Below are 19,403 nucleotides of genomic sequence, written 5' to 3'. Positions count from 1 at the left end.
CTGTTTTTGACTATCCATAACTGAAAACAAATAGATTTAAGTTGAGTATGGTCTTTGATAACTAGTGGAATGCTTACCTCAATGTGGAGTTCCATTCAGCTTTTTGCAATTCTGAAATGTAATGGAAAAATGAACTGTCCTTTGCCATAAACCAAAAGCAGTAGAGTTTACTACTCTATTTAATCATGAATAAGCACTTGTGGCTCCTTATCCTGTTAGCCAGAATGTTGAACCATTTGGAGGAAGGGTTGTCTGATCAGCAGCCTTCACTGTGTTCTGATTCAGACCTGTTTATATTTGTCTCCCATCACCAGGCAAAGATCCCAGAGCTGCCAAGTCCCCCAGAACCACTCTGTGACTGGCTGCTGTTCTGTTTTATGTTGTTTTGGTTTCCTCAGGAAGTCTCAGGAAGTCCTGTCTCTGTTACACATATACGGTGCGGTGACCCCTGGTAGTGTACTCCAGACATTGCCCTAGGGAGCTAAAATGGACAATGTCTTCATGGACATTGTGCGCTGAGGCATCAGTTTATAGAATTTTGATGAAAATTTAAATTGACCTGTCCGTCAAAAAACATTTTGCCATCATTCCGGAGGTCCAGCGTGGGAGAAGGTAAAGTATTTGAAAAGGTTCATCGTCTCTTGAGTGTTAGAGACGGGTTTCAGTGACTGTCTCGGCAACCGTTGCCACAGTCTGCATGTTTTCTGACTGGTTGCTCTGGTTCCTTTTACAGCAGAGTAGAGCTTCTACCACTTCTCTGGGGCCCTTGGTCATGAAGATGTAGAGGAACGGGTCCACCAGAGGATTCATATAGAGCAACAGATCCCCAATCAGCCCTAAGTAGAGCACTTCCTCCTTGAATGACAATGACACGAGCAGAACGTTCAGAATGAAGGGAAGGAACAGCACCATGTAATTGGTCAGGACGAAGGCCAGTGCCACCACAGTCTTTTGTTTCTCTGATCTCAAAGCTGACCTGGACCATAGAAAGGATCTCCACGTGTCCAGGAAGAAAAACAAGAGTAACGGAAAAGGCGTGAGAAGAACCACGGCAAACACGAAGAAGTGTTTGAAATAAACAAGTGCCAGGAGAGCGAAGGGCATTAGCCACATACTCAGGGACACGATGGACGATTGTTTCAGCTTGCTGCAGCAGCTGTAGTACTCTGGGTACACCACCAGCAGGTGGCGCTCTTGCGCAGCGCACACCATGAAAGTGACGTTGGACACGACGCCGAAATAGGTGATCATCGTAGCCGGGTCACCGGTGTTGGCTACGTCGGCCGGCGGTACGCTTTTCGTGGCAGCCTGGAGCCTTCCGAATAAATTCAAAACATCCGAGACTAGAATGCTGACGACACTGACGGGCACGGGGTTAGGACCTCTGACCAGGTTCCTCATAGTGTAAAGAGCCAGTCCAGTGGCGGGCAGACCGACTGCGAAGCTTATCCAGCCGAAGACCTTGGTGAAATCTTCAATTCTAGAGGCGCTGGTGCGGGTGTTGTTCACCAAGCCGACACTAGTGTAATTATCCATGGAGTCCCGGTCATTTGGTGCAGCGTAAGATGTCTGTCACGGTTTTCAGTTGAATTTACTGACAGGTTCAATCTGTGACCGCGTGTCTCATCTTTAACTCACTAGAATGACATCGACATGGAAAAATATATTACGTTCATTTGAAAAGACTATACATTAGCATTCCAATAATTGCGGTTGTTTAGTGTCAATCATTGAAATTCTGGAGTACATGCAAATCTACACAGTACATAGGAGTGAAACCCGGAGTATGCCTATGCTGCATTTCTCATCTCCGAGTTTTTGCAATGCTCATATGTCCTGTTTCTTTAAGACGAATGTCTCTAGGCCACTGTGACTCACATTCTAACAAACAGTACTTCCAGTGATCATGGATATTTTATATTCCCTGAATTCTATCCCCTTTCAACTTACACAAAGCTATATTGATAATGCCTTCCTCTCCCATGAATGGATTGAGAAATGCCTTGGTCCTTACCTACAAGAGAGAGCAGCATTGGAAAAAGGTTTTGCATTGACCTCCATGGTGTGTTGTTGTGTGCTAAATGTCAGTTTCCGCGCCTGGTTCATCTCCACAGGACATGCTAATGGTACCAGGTCCATGCTATGAATGGGAATGATTTGGTTCTGCCTTTTTTAATGAAATGTTTGGTTGTATTCAATTGCATGAACTTACACCTTCCTGGAATTGATAGATAGTGGTTTCAAAGAAATGTATTCAGACTAATTTCCCTAAGTTTCCTTGGAACCATATGGTGATGTTGATAGGTAGTGCCAGTTTGCATAGTGCACTTTGTTCAGACTATCTGTCAGAAGCTATTTTGTCCTAATGAACGCTGACAGTGTTTCAGCACATTCTTGTAACACATCAACACCTCTTAGTTGTTGAACATTTCATATCTGTTTCAAATGAGTGTCTATATGCCTCCATAGTTGATTAGATTGATCATGTCTTCAATTTTTAGAAGTTTTTTTATTTCAGTTTATTTTAATTGCACAATATTTTTTTATACCTCCCCTATATTGAGAACCAGTAGAATAACCTTTTTTCAATGACATTGATTGGCCAACAGAGGCATTGTGTAATTTATCTGTGTGTGTGTGTGTGTGTGTGTGGGGGGGGGGGGGGGGGGGGGGGGTTTACTGTTGTCCTGTTCTGGGATATTGTCTGTGTGTGGGGGGGGGGGGTTACTGTTGTCCTGTTCTGGGATATTACATAGTTTAATTTCCTACATGACGATTTCATCCTGGAATAGTTGTCAGCAGCTTTCTCAGTAGGGAAGTACAGTAATAGCATGATTTAACTTAATGGTTGCATCAGTGATCAGTGTAATAAGCCTAGTCTTTGTAGTAAAAGGTTACATTAGGTTACACATTAACATTTATTATGTATAGACTATATGATGATAACAATTCCACTTAGATGCTTAACATCTGTTACATACTTGTGTATTTCATCACAATTATTAAGTCGCAAAGAGCAACATGACACAAAAGCATTGCAGTGTTAGCACTGGCGGTATTATATATGTAAATAATGTACACCGTATACTGAAAGAATAAATGTAAAAAATAGGATCCATGCTGACTAAACAATGTCACTGTATTGTGTGCAGCGATGTAGGAGAGACCAGGGTTGGTTGTTTCACTTTTTACTCTAGCCTATATTTCTATGTACCAGTAAATCACAGAAGGCTCATTTCAAGTTACAAATTTGTGTCACATTTATCATAAACATTTTTGAGTAAGACATTGTGGATAGACTTTTCCCTATCTAGGTGGAACGTCAGAAGAGATGACTACTTTCTTTGTGGGGCTGAAAGATCCCCTCGTCCTGAAACGGTGGTTGATCTGCTGACTAATCACATGTCTGTCCACAAAGAGGGGAGCAGGTTTTTTTGTACTAGCCATCAGGGTCCATATTCATAATGAATATTATGAATTATTATAATATGAATGTATGTTACTGTCCTTGTCATAATTTTTTTGCCACTCATCAATCATTGTGTTCAGTGGATGTTGGGGATTGTCAATTCTATGATTCTGTGATCTAATGCCGAAATCATAATGATAATACAGAAAATCACTACTTCATTTCCCATGCAAAACGATGTCCTTACACCAATAATTAGAAATACCAATACCTAAAAAACATACAATATGTACAAGCCTGTTTCCAAAAATTTGGGGATGCTGTGTAAAATTTGAATAAAAACCATATGAAATGATGTGCAAATTATTTAAACTCTATATTCAATAGCAAATAGTACTAAGACCACATATACAATTTTGAAACTGAGCCATTTTATTGTTTCTTGGAAAATATATGCCCACTTTGAATTTGATGCCAGCAACACATTTCAAAAAAGATGGGACAGGGGGAACATAAGATTGGAAAAGTTGTGTAATGCAAAAGTCAACCTGTTGAAATATCACACAACTAATTAGGTCAGTTGGCAACAGGTCAGTAACATGATTGGGTATTAAATCATGATTCAAGAGAGAATGGGTCGGACAGAAGTGAGGATGGGGAGGGGTTCATCACTTTGGGAAAGACTGTGTGGGCAAATAGTGTTTGGGGATCTCATCTAAGGTGCATAATATCATTAAAAGATTTAGAAAATCCAGAGAAATCTCTGTATGCAAGGGATAAGACCAAAAAGCAATAGACTGCAGACGGCACTGCATTAAAAACACACAATTCTGTAGTGGACATCACTGCATGAGCTCAGGAACACGTCTGAAAATCATTGTCTGTGAACACAGTCTGTCGCTGCATCCACAAATACAGCTCCGGAAAAAATTAAGAGACCACCGCACCTTTTTCTTTCCTTTCCAAAAAAGTCGAAAAAGAAATTTTGAGTGAGGAACACTTTTTCCGGAGCTGTATTTGGAAACTGAGACAATATTCATGACAATTTTCACTGCAGCAGTCTTTCAGTTGTTGTTTGTTCATGGGTCTTTCTGCCGTACGTTTTGTCTTCAGCATGTGAAATGCATGCTCAATCAGGCAGAGATCAGGTGAATGACTATTCGGCTTTTGCAGAATATTTGCCTTAAAAAACTCCTGGGTTGCTTTGTCCATCTGTAAAGTGAAGCGCTGTCCAATCATCTTCGTTGAATCTGAGCAGACATATCCTAATACACGTCAGAATTCATCCGGCTGCCTCTGTCTTATGTCACATCTTCAATAAACACTAGTGACCCAGTGCCATTGGAAGCCATGCATGGCCATGCCATCACACTGCCTCCATCATTTTTTACAGATGATGTGGTATGCTTCGGATCATGAGCTGTTCCAATCCTTTTCCATGCATTTTTCTTCCCATCATTCTGGTACAGGTTGGTCTTAGTTTCATCTGTCCAAATAATGCTGTTCCAGAACTGGGCTCCCTTTTCGAGATGTTTTTTGGGCAAATCTGGCCATTCTATTCATGAGGATTTATGAATGGTTTGCACCTTCTGGTGAACCCTCTATATTTGCTCTGGTGAAGTCTTCTCTTGATGGTAGACATGGATAATGATACGCCTACCTCCTGGAGAGTGTCCTTCATGTTGTGAAGGGGTTTTTCTTTACCATGGAAATGATCCTTGGATCGTCCACCACTGTTGTTTTCATCAATGTGTTCTTTTTATCTCTGTATGTACCAAACTGTTGATTTGGCCACTCCTAATGTTTCTGCTATCTTTCTGAAGAAGTTGACTGCATGTTGTGGGTTCACAGCAACAGCTTCCAAATGCAAATACCACACCTGGAATCAACTCCAGACCTTTTACCTGCTTAATTGATGAAGAAATAATGAAGAAATAGTCCACACCTCTCCATGAAACAGCTTTTGAGTGAATTGTCCAATTACTTTGGCTCCCTTGAAAAAGAGGGGTCTACATATTAAAAAGATGTAATTCATAAACCCTTCCTCCAATTTGGATGAGAATACCCTCAACTTAAAGTTGTGCGACTGCAATTTAAGCACATATTATTATTATTTAACTATAACTTTAATTTATTGTGGTATAAACTTGTCAGTGTCTAATTATTTTCGGACCTAACTGTATATCAAGCAAGAATGGGAATACATTTAACTTTCAAAACTACAGCAATTGGTCTCTTCAGTTCCCACATACTTACAGAGTATTGTTAAAAGAAGTGATGCAACCCTATACCAACTTTTTTTAAACATGTTGCTGGCATCAAATTCAAAATGAGCATGTATTTTTCCAAAAACAATAACGTTTCTCAATTTCAACATTTGCTGTCAAATGTTGTCTTTGTATTATTATCAAGTAAATATTGGGATAAATGATTTGCAAATCATTGCATCCTGTTTATATTTGCATTTTACACAGGGTCCCTGACTTTTTTGGAAACGGGGCTGTACAACCAGTTAATAAGCTTCCATTCCAGTGCTGTGGTTGTAGTTGTACACTGGTCCTTCACTCTGAGGGCTATTAGGCTCAAGGTGTTCAAACCACTGTTGTGGAGTTCTCCCGGGGCCTCTCAGTGAGCCATTAAAGAGTTAAAAATGCTGCAGTGGCTTTTTAAGACTTCGCTGTCAGTGCTCTTAAGATTTCCGGACTTATGTCACTTGTGATTTAAACCAACAGTACTGAATTACCACTGGGGAGCGAGGTCAGTATATTTCCTAGGCATGCATTTTTATCTAATTAAAATACCAAAACATGTTTCTAATTTCCTGATAAATGGTTTTATTGTAATTTATTGTTAAGGTTTATTGCCATTTCCCACAGCTCTAAGACAACATATTCTCACAAACAACCTCAAGGTAAGGATTTGAAGTAGTTTTTGCATGGTTATGAAAGCATTGAGTTGTGAAGTGATGAGTTAGTTAATGACTATTTCTTTTCAATCAATGTAAGACATTTTATTAAATAATGTAATTTATTTTAATAGACATTACCACAAAAAGTTTTATTGCCCAGTAAGTTTCACAAAAAACTAGGAATTTGTTCTCGTCAGTTAGTGCAGCAATTTTGTACAAAAGAAATAAACACAAATAAGAATAATGGACTGAGCATAAAAACAATATACTGAGCAATAACAAATTACAAAAAATATACTACAAAATATGTCCAGTTAAGGGTTGTGTGTGTATGTGGGGAGGGCTTATAGATTTGTCCATTTGAAGGTTGTGTCTGTATGTGATGAGTGGGCTGTAGTAAATTTGATTCCGGGGCCATTTGTTCATTGGGCAAATTACATTAATATGAGAATAATACATGGGAATTATTTTTTATTCTGTTAGATATACGTATTTTTAACTGTTAGGCTAATTGTAGTTCATGTAGGTTTGCACAGGTGAAATAATGAATCAGGGATAGAGGCTTCTTCAATGTTTATTCAGCAGTCATGGTACATGTCTCCAGATGTTACTACCACAGCTCACAGCAGTGTTAGTTTCCATTTCTCTGCTGATTCTCACCATCTAACAGTGTGAACTTGGGGTAACGTGTGTTATAAAGCAACGCCCCTGGATGGTCGTGTTCAGTACCTAATCTGTCTCTATGGAAACGGAGGAATAGGTATCTGGTATGCCTTAAAATGGAACGCCTAGCCCCCTGGAATAGTGATAGTTATATCATACATGAATATTAAACTAACATCTCTTGTCCCTCTAAGTAACAACAAAGAATACCCCTTGGTTCTTACAATTCTGTTAATGGTTTTAGAAAACACCAAGTATATTGCGCAAGGTTGTATACTTCCTTTTTTCTAAGGAAATTAGTTTCAGTTGTGAGTAAACATAATGCAGTTCGCCAGGGCTGTTACAATGATGTTTGATAAAGGTCTTAAATTGCATGAAAACTCACAAATTTAACGTGTGTTTATTGTGTGTGAACACAGCAGGCTAAATATAAATACCTTGAACGGGGAAACAGAAGACTCCTGCAATTCATTCACTCCTGCAACCAGCAACATCAAGCATGGGAGCAACTTCTAACAACAGTACACTAAATGTGACCTATGACGAAATACAATATGTAATTACATTGACAACATTTTCCATTGGTTTTCCTCTGATCTTGCTCGCCATTTATGCCATGTACTTCCTAATCAGAGCTGATCACATGGCTCCGATCTATGTAATTAACCTTCTAATTGCGGATTTCATTCAGATATCTGTAAGGCTGATCGTACTGTTTGACTTATGGGGAATTGTAGGAAACTTCATTGAATTCTTTGGAATAAGTGCAAGCATTAGTTTCATGGTATGCATTGCTCTTGAGAGATACCTTGTGATTGCATTTCCTCTTTGGTACCGTTTTCGCCGCAACATAAAATATTCCCTCATAGTGTCCTCCATTGTCTGGGTGTTTCCTTTCATCCAAATTGTCCTGTTTTGCGCCTCGCCTTCTATAAATGTTTCATTTATTTTGTTTGCTGTGATGCTCCTGATTCCCTTTCCTCTGCTTGTATTCTTTCTTGTGAGCACATTGAAAGCTCTTTCTGTATCCATTTCTGTGCCAGCTGTTGAGCAGAAACGAATTATTGGGACCTTGGGACTTGTCCTGGGCAATTACACACTGCTGTTCCTACCCCTCACCATACAATATCTGATATCAGGAATATCAGCCAAACACAATGTGTACATTGGGACAATCTTAGAGGGCTTCAGCCCTCTTGTAGATCCACTGCTTTATGTGTTCATGAGAAAGGGAGCAAAGGACACACTTCTGGCCTTCCCCTGCTTCGACAAGCTGATGGGTGAACAAGAGCAAAGTCAGGTCACCAACATGACTGACATTGAAGGATCTGGGTAGGGCAGGGTTTATTTGTGCAAATTGAACAAATAACAAAACGTATGTTCACTTACTGTATATTTAATTAATAAAGTTATGCATCATTAATGCCTGCTGTAAGAACTTGATAGCATCATTACTTACAATTACTTATTGTGACACCTTTAGCTGCTCTGACCAAATGCTTCCACACACTTTTCAAGACTTCAGGAGATTGATTAGTCCAAAGTGGAGCACTTTTTAATAATGTTGGTTAAAATATTCCTGAACAACATAACCATACAGTGTTGTACAATAAACAGTAATGTGCGCTCAACCCACCTCATCCACTCCTGTCTTTTGTGAACAAATACTTCAAATGTACTTTTTTTTGGATGGACACTGGATTTGCACAATGCTTTTTTTTTTTTTTTATTTACATAATGTTGTTTAGCTGTGCCACTGCCCTCTTAACTATTTTAAGATGAATACACTTACTGTACATTGCTCTGGATAAGATTAAAATCTATGCAAAATGAAATATGTAAATGTGAAAGTGTTGTTGGACTTGTACGGTGGTGCAAAAAACAATCTGTTTTATTTGCATTCTCTAATAAAATGATACTGGGAATGTTTTATTCCTGTTTTTCCTATGTAAAAAACTGCAAAACATTGGTACAGTTAGAGACATTTTATTAAGGACCTTGTTTGAGTACAACCACCTCACACTGATATTTCGGTAATTACCACATACACTCTCTTTGAGTTTGAATCTGAGTTTGGTTTGAATTCACCATAGACTGGCTACATGTAATATGCCATTACGTGGCCAGGTGAAACATAGCATCTCATTACGCAGGAAGGCTTGCTGGCTGGTCTTTCACCACATGTCACCATCCACTAGCACTCGTTCGTTCATTCAGAAGTCGGGCTGCAGGCTCATTTATCATAAACATTTTTGAGTAAGACATTCTGAGAAATTGTGACCACCAACCCCTTCAGGGAGTATGTCTGCTTTTGACAACGAAACCTGACATGTAAGTCTACAGAGTTTTTCCATTAAACCTGTAATATTCCATAGGGGACAGGTACAGGGCGATATAAGGTAAATTCCCATTTCTGACAATGGAATATCAAGTTTGCTCTTGAATATCAAGACTGAGGACGGAGGCAAGCTAGAAAAGTGTTCCTCCCCTATAGAGGCTATTCAACTTTACAGGGCTATTTCTGATTATACACCCACGACCACTTAGCTCTTTACGTTCTGGAATACTTGGGATCATATAAGATGTTTGTGGATAGACTTTTCCCTATCTAGGTGGAACACCAGTGAGATGACTACTTTCTTTGTGGGGCTGAAAGATCACATGTCTGTCCACAAAGAGAGGGGAGCAGGTTTTGGAACATTTTGTACTAGCCGTCAGGGTCCATATTCATAATGAATATTATGAATGATTATAATATAAATGTATGTTACTGTCCTTGTCATAATTTTTTTTGCCACTCATCAATCATTGTGTTCAGTGGATGTTGGGGATTGTCAATTCTATGATTCTGTGATCTAATGCTGAAATCATAATGTTAATACAGAAAATCACTACTTCATTTCCCATGCAAAACGATGTCCTTACACCAATAATTAGAGATACCAATACCTAAAAAACATACAATATGTACAACCCTGTTTCCAAAAATGTGGGGACCCTGTGTAAAATTTGAATAAAAACCATATGAAATGATGTGCAAATCATTTAAACTCTATATTCAATAGCAAATAGTACTAAGACCACATATACAATTTTGAAACTGAGCCATTTTATTGTTTCTTGGAAAATATATGCCCACTTTGAATTTGATGCCAGCAACACATTTCAAAAAAGCTGGGACAGGGGGAACATAAGATTGGAAAAGTTGTGTAATGCAAAAGTCAACCTGGTGGAATATCCCAACTAATTGGGTCAGTTGGCAACAGGTCAGTAAATGTGAATGTGATTGGGTATTAAATCATGATTCAAGAGAGAATGGGTTGGACAGAAGTGAGGATGGGGAGGGGTTCATCACTTTGGGAAAGACTACGTGGGCAAATAGATCTCATCTAAGGTGCATAATATCATTAAAAGATTTAGAGAATCCACAGAAATCTCGGTATACAAGGGACAAGACCAAAAAGCAATAGACTGCAGACGGCCCTGCATTAAAAACAAACACAATTCTGTAGTGGACATCACTGCATGAGCTCAGGAACACATCTGAAAACCATTGTCTGTGAACACAGTCTGTCGCTGCATCCACAAATACAAGGTAAACTCTACCATGCAAAAAAGATACCATATACAGGTAGGTCTGGAAATAAGAGACCAACGCACCTTTTTCTTTCCTTTCCAAAAAAGTCGAAAAGGACATTTTGAGTGAGGAACACTTTTTCCGGAGCTGTATTTGGAAACTGAGACAATATTCATGACAATTTTCACTGCAGCAGTCTTTCAGTTGTTGTTTGTTCATGGGTCTTTCTGCCGTACGTTTTGTCTTCAGCAAGTGAAATGCATGCTCAATCAGGCAGAGATCAGGTGAATGACTATTCGGCTTTTGCAGAATATTTGCCTTAAAAAACTCCTGGGTTGCTTTGTCCATCTGTAAAGTGAAGCGCTGTCCAATCATCTTCGTTGAATCTGAGCAGACATATCCTAATACACGTCAGAATTCATCCGGCTGCCTCTGTCTTATGTCACATCTTCAATAAACACTAGTGACCCAGTGCCATTGGAAGCCATGCATGGCCATGCCATCACACTGCCTCCATCATTTTTTACAGATGATGTGGTATGCTTCGGATCATGAGCTGTTCCAATCCTTTTCCATGCATTTTTCTTCCCATCATTCTGGTACAGGTTGGTCTTAGTTTCATCTGTCCAAATAATGCTGTCCCAAAACTGGGCTCCCTTTTCGAGATGTTTTTTTGGCAAATCTGGCCATTCTATTCATGAGGATTTATGAATGGTTTGCACCTTCTGGTGAACCCTCTATATTTGCTCTGGTGAAGTCTTCTCTTTATGGTAGACATGGATAATGATACGCCTACCTCCTGGAGAGTGTCCTTCACTTGGCTGGATGTTGTGAAGGGGTTTTTCTTTACCATGGAAAGGATCCTTGGATCGTCCACCACTGTTGTTTTCATCAATGCGTTCTTTTTATCTCTGTATGTACCAAACTGTTGATTTGGCCACTCCTAATGTTTCTGCTATCTTTCTGAAGAAGTTGACTGCATGTTGTGGGTTCACAGCAACAGCTTCCAAATGCAAATACCACACCTGGAATCAACTCCAGACCTTTTACCTGCTTAATTGATGAAGAAATAATGAAGAAATAGTCCACACCTCTCCATGAAACAGCTTTTGAGTGAATTGTCCAATTACTTTGGCTCCCTTGAAAAAGAGGGGTCTACATATTAAAAAGATGTAATTCATAAACCCTTCCTCCAATTTGGATGAGAATACCCTCAACTTAAAGTTGTGCGACTGCACCTTAAGCACATATTATTATTATTTAACTATAACTTTAATTTATTGTGGTATAAACTTGTCAGTGTCTAATTATTTTCGGACCTAACTGTATATCAAGCAAGAATGGGAATACATTTAACTTTCAAAACTACAGCAATTGGTCTCTTCAGTTCCCACATACTTACAGAGTATTGTTAAAAGAAGTGATGCAACCCTATACCAACTTTTTTTAAACAAAATGAGCATGTATTTTTCCAAAAACAATAACGTTTCTCAATTTCAACATTTGCTGTCAAATGTTGTCTTTGTATTATTATCAAGTAAATATTGGGATAAATGATTTGCAAATCATTGCATCCTGTTTATATTTGCATTTTACACAGGGTCCCTGACTTTTTTGGAAACGGGGCTGTACAACCAGTTAATAAGCTTCCATTCCAGTGCTGTGGTTGTAGTTGTACACTGGTCCTTCACTCTGAGGGCTATTAGGCTCAAGGTGTTCAAACCACTGTTGTGGAGTTCTCCCGGGGCCTCTCAGTGAGCCATTAAAGAGTTAAAAATGCTGCAGTGGCTTTTTAAGACTTCGCTGTCAGTGCTCTTAAGATTTCCGGACTTATGTCACTTGTGATTTAAACCAACAGTACTGAATTACCACTGGGGAGCGAGGTCAGTATATTTCCTAGGCATGCATTTTTATCTAATTAAAATACCAAAACATGTTTCTAATTTCCTGATAAATGGTTTTATTGTAATTTATTGTTAAGGTTTATTGCCATTTCCCACAGCTCTAAGACAACATATTCTCACAAACAACCTCAAGGTAAGGATTTGAAGTAGTTTTTGCATGGTTATGAAAGCATTGAGTTGTGAAGTGATGAGTTAGTTAATGACTATTTCTTTTCAATCAATGTAAGACATTTTATTAAATAATGTAATTTATTTTAATAGACATTACCACAAAAAGTTTTATTGCCCAGTAAGTTTCACAAAAAACTAGGAATTTGTTCTCGTCAGTTAGTGCAGCAATTTTGTACAAAAGAAATAAACACAAATAAGAATAATGGACTGAGCATAAAAACAATATACTGAGCAATAACAAATTACAAAAAATATACTACAAAATATGTCCAGTTAAGGGTTGTGTGTGTATGTGGGGAGGGCTTATAGATTTGTCCATTTGAAGGTTGTGTCTGTATGTGATGAGTGGGCTGTAGTAAATTTGATTCCGGGGCCATTTGTTCATTGGGCAAATTACATTAATATGAGAATAATACATGGGAATTATTTTTTATTCTGTTAGATATACGTATTTTTAACTGTTAGGCTAATTGTAGTTCATGTAGGTTTGCACAGGTGAAATAATGAATCAGGGATAGAGGCTTCTTCAATGTTTATTCAGCAGTCATGGTACATGTCTCCAGATGTTACTACCACAGCTCACAGCAGTGTTAGTTTCCATTTCTCTGCTGATTCTCACCATCTAACAGTGTGAACTTGGGGTAACGTGTGTTATAAAGCAACGCCCCTGGATGGTCGTGTTCAGTACCTAATCTGTCTCTATGGAAACGGAGGAATAGGTATCTGGTATGCCTTAAAATGGAACGCCTAGCCCCCTGGAATAGTGATAGTTATATCATACATGAATATTAAACTAACATCTCTTGTCCCTCTAAGTAACAACAAAGAATACCCCTTGGTTCTTACAATTCTGTTAATGGTTTTAGAAAACACCAAGTATATTGCGCAAGGTTGTATACTTCCTTTTTTCTAAGGAAATTAGTTTCAGTTGTGAGTAAACATAATGCAGTTCGCCAGGGCTGTTACAATGATGTTTGATAAAGGTCTTAAATTGCATGAAAACTCACAAATTTAACGTGTGTTTATTGTGTGTGAACACAGCAGGCTAAATATAAATACCTTGAACGGGGAAACAGAAGACTCCTGCAATTCATTCACTCCTGCAACCAGCAACATCAAGCATGGGAGCAACTTCTAACAACAGTACACTAAATGTGACCTATGACGAAATACAATATGTAATTACATTGACAACATTTTCCATTGGTTTTCCTCTGATCTTGCTCGCCATTTATGCCATGTACTTCCTAATCAGAGCTGATCACATGGCTCCGATCTATGTAATTAACCTTCTAATTGCGGATTTCATTCAGATATCTGTAAGGCTGATCGTACTGTTTGACTTATGGGGAATTGTAGGAAACTTAATTGAATTCTTTGGAATAAGTGCAAGCATTAGTTTCATGGTATGCATTGCTCTTGAGAGATACATTGTGATTGCATTTCCTCTTTGGTACCGTTTTCGCCGCAACATAAAATATTCCCTCATAGTGTCCTCCATTGTCTGGGTGTTTCCTTTCATCCAAATTGTGCTGTTTTGGGCCTTTTCTTCTGTTTCATTTATTTTGTTTGCTGTGATGCTCCTGATTCCCTTTCCTCTGCTTGTATTCTTTCTTGTGAGCACATTGAAAGCTCTTTCTGTATCCATTTCTGTGCCAGCTGTTGAGCAGAAACGAATTATTGGGACCTTGGGACTTGTCCTGGGCAATTACACACTGCTGTTCCTACCCCTCACCATACAATATCTGATATCAGGAATATCAGGCACAGAGAATGTGTACATTGGGACAATCTTAGAGGGCTTCAGCCCTCTTGTAGATCCACTGCTTTATGTGTTCATGAGAAAGGGAGCAAAGGACACACTTCTGGCCTTCCCCTGCTTCGACAAGCTGATGGGTGAACAAGAGCAAAGTCAGGTCACCAACATGACTGACATTGAAGGCTCTGGGTAGGGCAGGGTTTATTTGTGCAAATTGAACAAATAACAAAACGTATGTTCACTTACTGTATATTTAATTAATAAAGTTATGCATCATTAATGCCTGCTGTAAGAACTTGATAGCATCATTACTTACAATTACTTATTGTGACACCTTTAGCTGCTCTGACCAAATGCTTCCACACACTTTTCAAGACTTCAAGAGATTGATTAGTCCAAAGTGGAGCTCTTTTTAATAATGTTGGTTAGATTATTCCTGAACAACATAACCATACAGTGTTGTACAATACTTCAAATGTACTTTTTTTTGGATGGACACTGGATTTGCACAATGCAATTTTTTTTTAAAATATACATCATGTTGTTTAGCTGTGCCACTGCCCTCTTAACTATTTTAAGATTAATACACTTACTGTACATTGCTCTGGATAAGAGTAAAATCTATGCAAAATGAAATATGTAAATGTGAAAGTGTTGTTGGATCTGTTATCTTTGCATTCTCTAATAAATTGATACTGGGAATGTTTTATTCCTGTTTTTCCTACATAAAAAACAGCAAAACATTGGTACAGTTAGAGACATTTTATTAAGGACCTTGTTTGAGCACAACCACCTCACACTGATATTTCGGGTAATTACCACACACACGCTCTTTGAGTTTGAATCTGAGTTTGGTTTGAATTCACCATAGACTGGCTACATGTAATATGCCATTACGTGGCACAGGTGAAACATAGCATCTCATTACGCAGGAAGGCTTGCTGGCTGGTCTTTCACCACATGTCACCATCCACTAGCACTCGTTCGCTCATGCAGAAGTCGGGCTGCAGGCTCTCCATAGTGCAGTCGGATGTGTCCATAACACACAGGCTGCAGGTGCAGCTCAGGGCCACAGGGTAGGTGACGTGAGGGTCCACCCAAGGCGGACAATCGGGAAGGCGAAGGGTCTCATAGCGGACGTCTCGGTAAGTGCACACGTGCTGGTACACTGTGGAAAACGGGCTCTTATAAACGGGCTCCTGGGAAACGCGCAAGTTGAAAAACATTGAGCAGTGTCTTGAAAGCATAAAGGCATTCTGAACAGATGGGTCTAAACCACCACACAGATGGTACATAGATTGTACCTTGGTTAGGCAATGGCCACTGCAGATTGGGCTTTGAATGACTAAGCAGGTTGGGCAGCCTTCCTTCTCCAAAGAAACCGTTTGGTTGATGATTTTACATGGCTGCATGGCAGACCCATCCACAGAGTCAAGGATGACACAGAGGAACAGGGAGAGCATCCAGGCGGATACATGAGCACGTAACATTCTGACAGGGAGAAAATATTAAAACAAGGGATCTATTCGTGCATTGCAGAATGTGCAGTCTTATTGTTCAGAAAACAATGAAGCCGTAACTGTGAAATTAAGAAATGTCTGGTCAGAGTAGATAGATTTACCTGATGGACTCACTTCAGGAGGAGCAGTTGTGGAGAAGGTGTGTCCTAATAGGCAGTGTGTTTATTTATATAGTTTATCCAGGGTTGGATGCTCGGTCCATGATTTATCTCCCTTGACAACAACCTTGAATAGAAAACCATGTTTGTTAGAGAGTGGATTGAGTGGACTTCCTCCTGACCTCTACACTGGTCACTTCCACACGAGGAGGTTGCCATTGCATTGAAACATTTAATTTGTAAGACCCTCAAATCCCTTTATGGCATTATAGGGTCACAGTGATGTAATAGGGATCGTTTCTGACATTGAAAAGACCCTGTACCCATTTTGGTTTTTCTATCCTTGTGGGGACCAGAAATGTTTCCCTTTTCCCCTGTCATTTAACTCTTAAACCTAACCTTTACTTTAACAGTCTAAAATGTATGCATAAACCTACCCTAATGCTTAACACTAAGAAGAACCACTAATGCCTAAACCTACAACTAACCTCATATTATTAACCCTATTTGTACGTTTTACCCTATTGTTGCAAGGCTGTACTTCCAACATTAAACCTAATTCCTAAACCGAAAAAAATAGAGGGTTTTTCAAGCTTCACCTATCTTTATGGGGACTTTGGTCAGTACCACCTGCTTTATGCAGGAAGGAATTGCCTTGTTAGTTATGCATGCTGCTCATGTTATCAAGGTGCAAGCAAGTACATTTGGTTAAGATAGAATTATTATGCAGACTTATTTAGACAATTGCGAAGTCTTTACAATAGTGTATTTCAATCTTGGCTCAAGTGATCAAAGTTTTAATAATACTCATAGCATGCAGCATATCACGTTTTGATGTTGAATGTTGTTTTTGTTTAAATATTCTGTATGCACAGAAAATGTCAGTATTCAGAGAAAATCCACCCGGAACACAAAAGCTTTGGTCAATTTGTCAATCCGTGGTTTATTATCCAACGGGTTTCTGATGCGCATGCTTGGTGTACAATGCGATTACGAAAGTAAATACAGGCAACGTTCGAAGGCATTTCTTCATAAAACTCGACATCCAACGAAAGAATGGTCGAAGAAGAGCAGAGTAACAAAAAGAAGGTAACTGACCAGGGCAATGCTACCTAGAAAATACATGTATGTTTTCTGGGGTGTTGGGCTCACGTAATCATAATGCAACCGCATAGGATTGCTATTACGTGACAAAACGGTTGAAGCAACCCAGTTAGCTAACAGTCTTCAGAAGGTCAACAATATTTCTTATGTTTGATCAGCAAAAAACATTTCTACCTGAGCAATATACGTAGCTATAAATTAAATAGATTATGACGTTGAAAATGGCTCTCGGAATGTTCTGCCACATTTGCCAAACTATTGCTGGGTGAGAAGCTACCGGATGAATTGTCAAACTAAGTCGTGCGCCGCTTTCCCCCCAGTGTAGTTTCATGTTATGCTCCCATAATATGCCACTTAGGGTTTCAAGTTGCTGGGGATTCTGGACGTGCAGAATACACCTTGTGCCAGAGAAGCACTTCTACATGGTTCTGTGGGATCCCTAGCTGCTGGTCTTCTGCACTTTTTAGCCACAAGTAAATTAGCTTTCCGTGCCGATCAATTGTCAAAGTGCATCAATATGATAATTTTGGTTTGAACATATTTTAAAGAATAGTCCATTGTTTCTCACCAACTTTCCCAATTTCTTACCTATGCATTTAACTTGTAATTGACAGGTCGAGTAAAGAGGTCTTTTGATGTAGGTTTTGCGGGATTCATGCTTTCAACTCTGGGATCATGGTAGGGGATTCCTGCCAGTGTTTATTATGCATTTTTTCACTGTTGATAATGTAATACTACTTGTTGGTTAATTAATGTCCATTCAAGGAAGTCCTTATTCATAAAGTCACAACCATTCTATATTTTATTTATTTACGATACTTGAGGTGTTCTAATCTTGTAATACTAAAACCTCATTTGAGCATGCATCCCTATGTATGACTCTGTATTATCCAACCTTTACAGTGTCACTTTCTACTACCTTTCAGGTTTTACTGTAGAATTAGTAACGCCCAGCTCCGTAGGCAGCAAGTATTGATCCAGGATGGCATCAAGAACAAGCTGTTGTATGAAGGCACCCGTGTGGACACTGTCAGTAAACCAAAAGACCAGGAGCCTTGCTCTTCATGTCCTTGACTGGGTTTCATGATATAGTCTTCAAGTCATTGCTTCTTCCATATACTGTATTTTTTTAAATATTTATTGTTGTGTTGGATCATGTTGTGGGACATGGTCTGCTGGAGGAATTATTGTTATTAATCTATTATTGAATTAATGTCAAATAATCTATATTATTTTTGTCTGCAATGCTGGTTCTGTTTGTAATGATTTCTAATATGATTGTGCAATCTGAATAAATATTCACGTACTGTACAGTGATGAATTATATGATTGATGATTTTTTTCTATTTTATTTGTTTTCCTCTTTATTAATTACCAGTACGAATGACTAAGAACACATTCTTATTTTCAGCAACATACTGGGAACAATTCAGGTTAACTGCCTTGCTCAGTAACAAATACTTTTCAACTTTCAACCTTACAATCTCTGGTCAGATGCTCCAAGCTACCCTGCTGCTTCCAAATGTTTGTAGACCTTAAACTGTAAATGTTTGTGCCAGGGACCAGCAAGTAATTCCATTCTTGCTGCAGACAGCCACTGTCAGCAGGTGTACTGTGGGCTGGTTGGTGGGACTTGGGCTCTGTGGACCTTTTGAATGGGACTTTTAACTGTTGTTGAATCACTGGTCGTTTGCTACTGATTTAATTAACCATTTCACTCTTCAAGTTATTACTTTTATGAATAATAACCATAGTTTGTTTAACAAACAATATATATAAGATGTTTTACAGACTTTTGGTCTCTGACAAAATAACATGCATCCATTTAAAGAAAATAAATTATATTCATAAATTCTGTGGATTAATCAAATCCTACACTGAATTAGGCTGGAAGTCTTCATCTAGTACACTATCTTAGTTTATAAATCAATGTGAATAGATTGTTCATCTGTTAGAGATGGCAAACATGTAATGACAATGTCACTGTGAGGCCTGGTTTTAATCTCAGGAGTCTAAGAAAAATTCCATTCCCGCCCCCAAATTCACTATCCTGCTGTACATAAACGCAATAGACAAGTCCTGGGGACCCCCAGGGTTTGGAACAGTTCCCCTTGAACTAAACTGCTAATTCAAATTGTCAGCTCATAAAGCTTTGATTATTTGAATTGGCTAAAATCCAACACTCGGTTTGCTTCTGCTTGCTGTTCATTAAATACTGTCATTCTCCATTTATTTTTGTGGCAGTGTCTCAACTTAAGAAAAATCCTTTATTGATTTTCATCATTGCAGA

The 19,403-nt window shown here is 38.8% G+C and overlaps 5 protein-coding genes across 7 annotated transcripts; 3 read left to right on the top strand and 2 right to left on the bottom strand.

The window, feature by feature from the left end:
• Positions 1-648: 648 nt before the first annotated feature.
• si:ch211-132e22.4 (adrenocorticotropic hormone receptor) lies at positions 649-1,536 on the bottom strand. The gene has a single exon (XM_010888793.2). The coding sequence runs from the start codon at positions 1,534-1,536 to the stop codon at positions 649-651; it is 888 nt and encodes a 295-aa protein (XP_010887095.2).
• Positions 1,537-5,940: 4,404 nt separating this feature from the next.
• LOC114839326 (ovarian cancer G-protein coupled receptor 1-like) lies at positions 5,941-8,400 on the top strand. 2 transcript variants are annotated; one of them, XM_029119700.2, is made up of 3 exons: positions 5,941-6,166; positions 6,286-6,320; positions 7,400-8,400. In XM_029119700.2, the coding sequence occupies exon 3, from the start codon at positions 7,480-7,482 to the stop codon at positions 8,314-8,316; it is 837 nt and encodes a 278-aa protein (XP_028975533.2). In that variant the 5' UTR covers positions 5,941-6,166; positions 6,286-6,320; positions 7,400-7,479; the 3' UTR covers positions 8,317-8,400. The 2 variants fall into 2 exon arrangements, with proteins under 2 accessions (XP_028975533.2, XP_028975532.2); XM_029119699.2 differs by having other exon boundaries at positions 6,265-6,320.
• A 3,819-nt stretch (positions 8,401-12,219) lies between these two features.
• LOC105021229 (ovarian cancer G-protein coupled receptor 1-like) lies at positions 12,220-14,679 on the top strand. Of its 2 annotated transcripts, none has more exons than XM_010888745.5 (3): positions 12,220-12,440; positions 12,560-12,594; positions 13,674-14,668. In XM_010888745.5, the coding sequence occupies exon 3, from the start codon at positions 13,754-13,756 to the stop codon at positions 14,582-14,584; it is 831 nt and encodes a 276-aa protein (XP_010887047.3). In that variant the 5' UTR covers positions 12,220-12,440; positions 12,560-12,594; positions 13,674-13,753; the 3' UTR covers positions 14,585-14,668.
• Positions 14,680-15,274: 595 nt separating this feature from the next.
• On the bottom strand, positions 15,275-16,121 carry lhb (luteinizing hormone subunit beta). Its single transcript, XM_034292389.1, has 3 exons — positions 16,013-16,121; positions 15,696-15,882; positions 15,275-15,590 (listed from the first exon to the last, which is right to left on the bottom strand). The coding sequence occupies exons 2-3, from the start codon at positions 15,879-15,881 to the stop codon at positions 15,345-15,347; spliced, it is 432 nt and encodes a 143-aa protein (XP_034148280.1). The 5' UTR covers position 15,882; positions 16,013-16,121; the 3' UTR covers positions 15,275-15,344.
• An 836-nt stretch (positions 16,122-16,957) lies between these two features.
• On the top strand, positions 16,958-18,421 carry LOC105021226 (cytochrome c oxidase protein 20 homolog). Its single transcript, NM_001303741.1, is given in 4 exon segments — positions 16,958-17,098; positions 17,472-17,586; positions 17,728-17,791; positions 18,040-18,421. Coding segments are annotated over 4 exon segments (360 nt in total). The 5' UTR covers positions 16,958-17,065; the 3' UTR covers positions 18,188-18,421.
• The last annotated feature ends 982 nt before the right edge of the window (positions 18,422-19,403 follow it).

Source organism: Esox lucius, chromosome 5 (assembly GCF_011004845.1).
Source record: "Esox lucius isolate fEsoLuc1 chromosome 5, fEsoLuc1.pri, whole genome shotgun sequence".
NCBI classification, from domain to species: domain Eukaryota; kingdom Metazoa; phylum Chordata; class Actinopteri; order Esociformes; family Esocidae; genus Esox; species Esox lucius.
The sequence above is the reverse complement of the archived record's forward strand: the minus strand, read 5'-3'. Positions and strand labels throughout refer to the sequence as shown.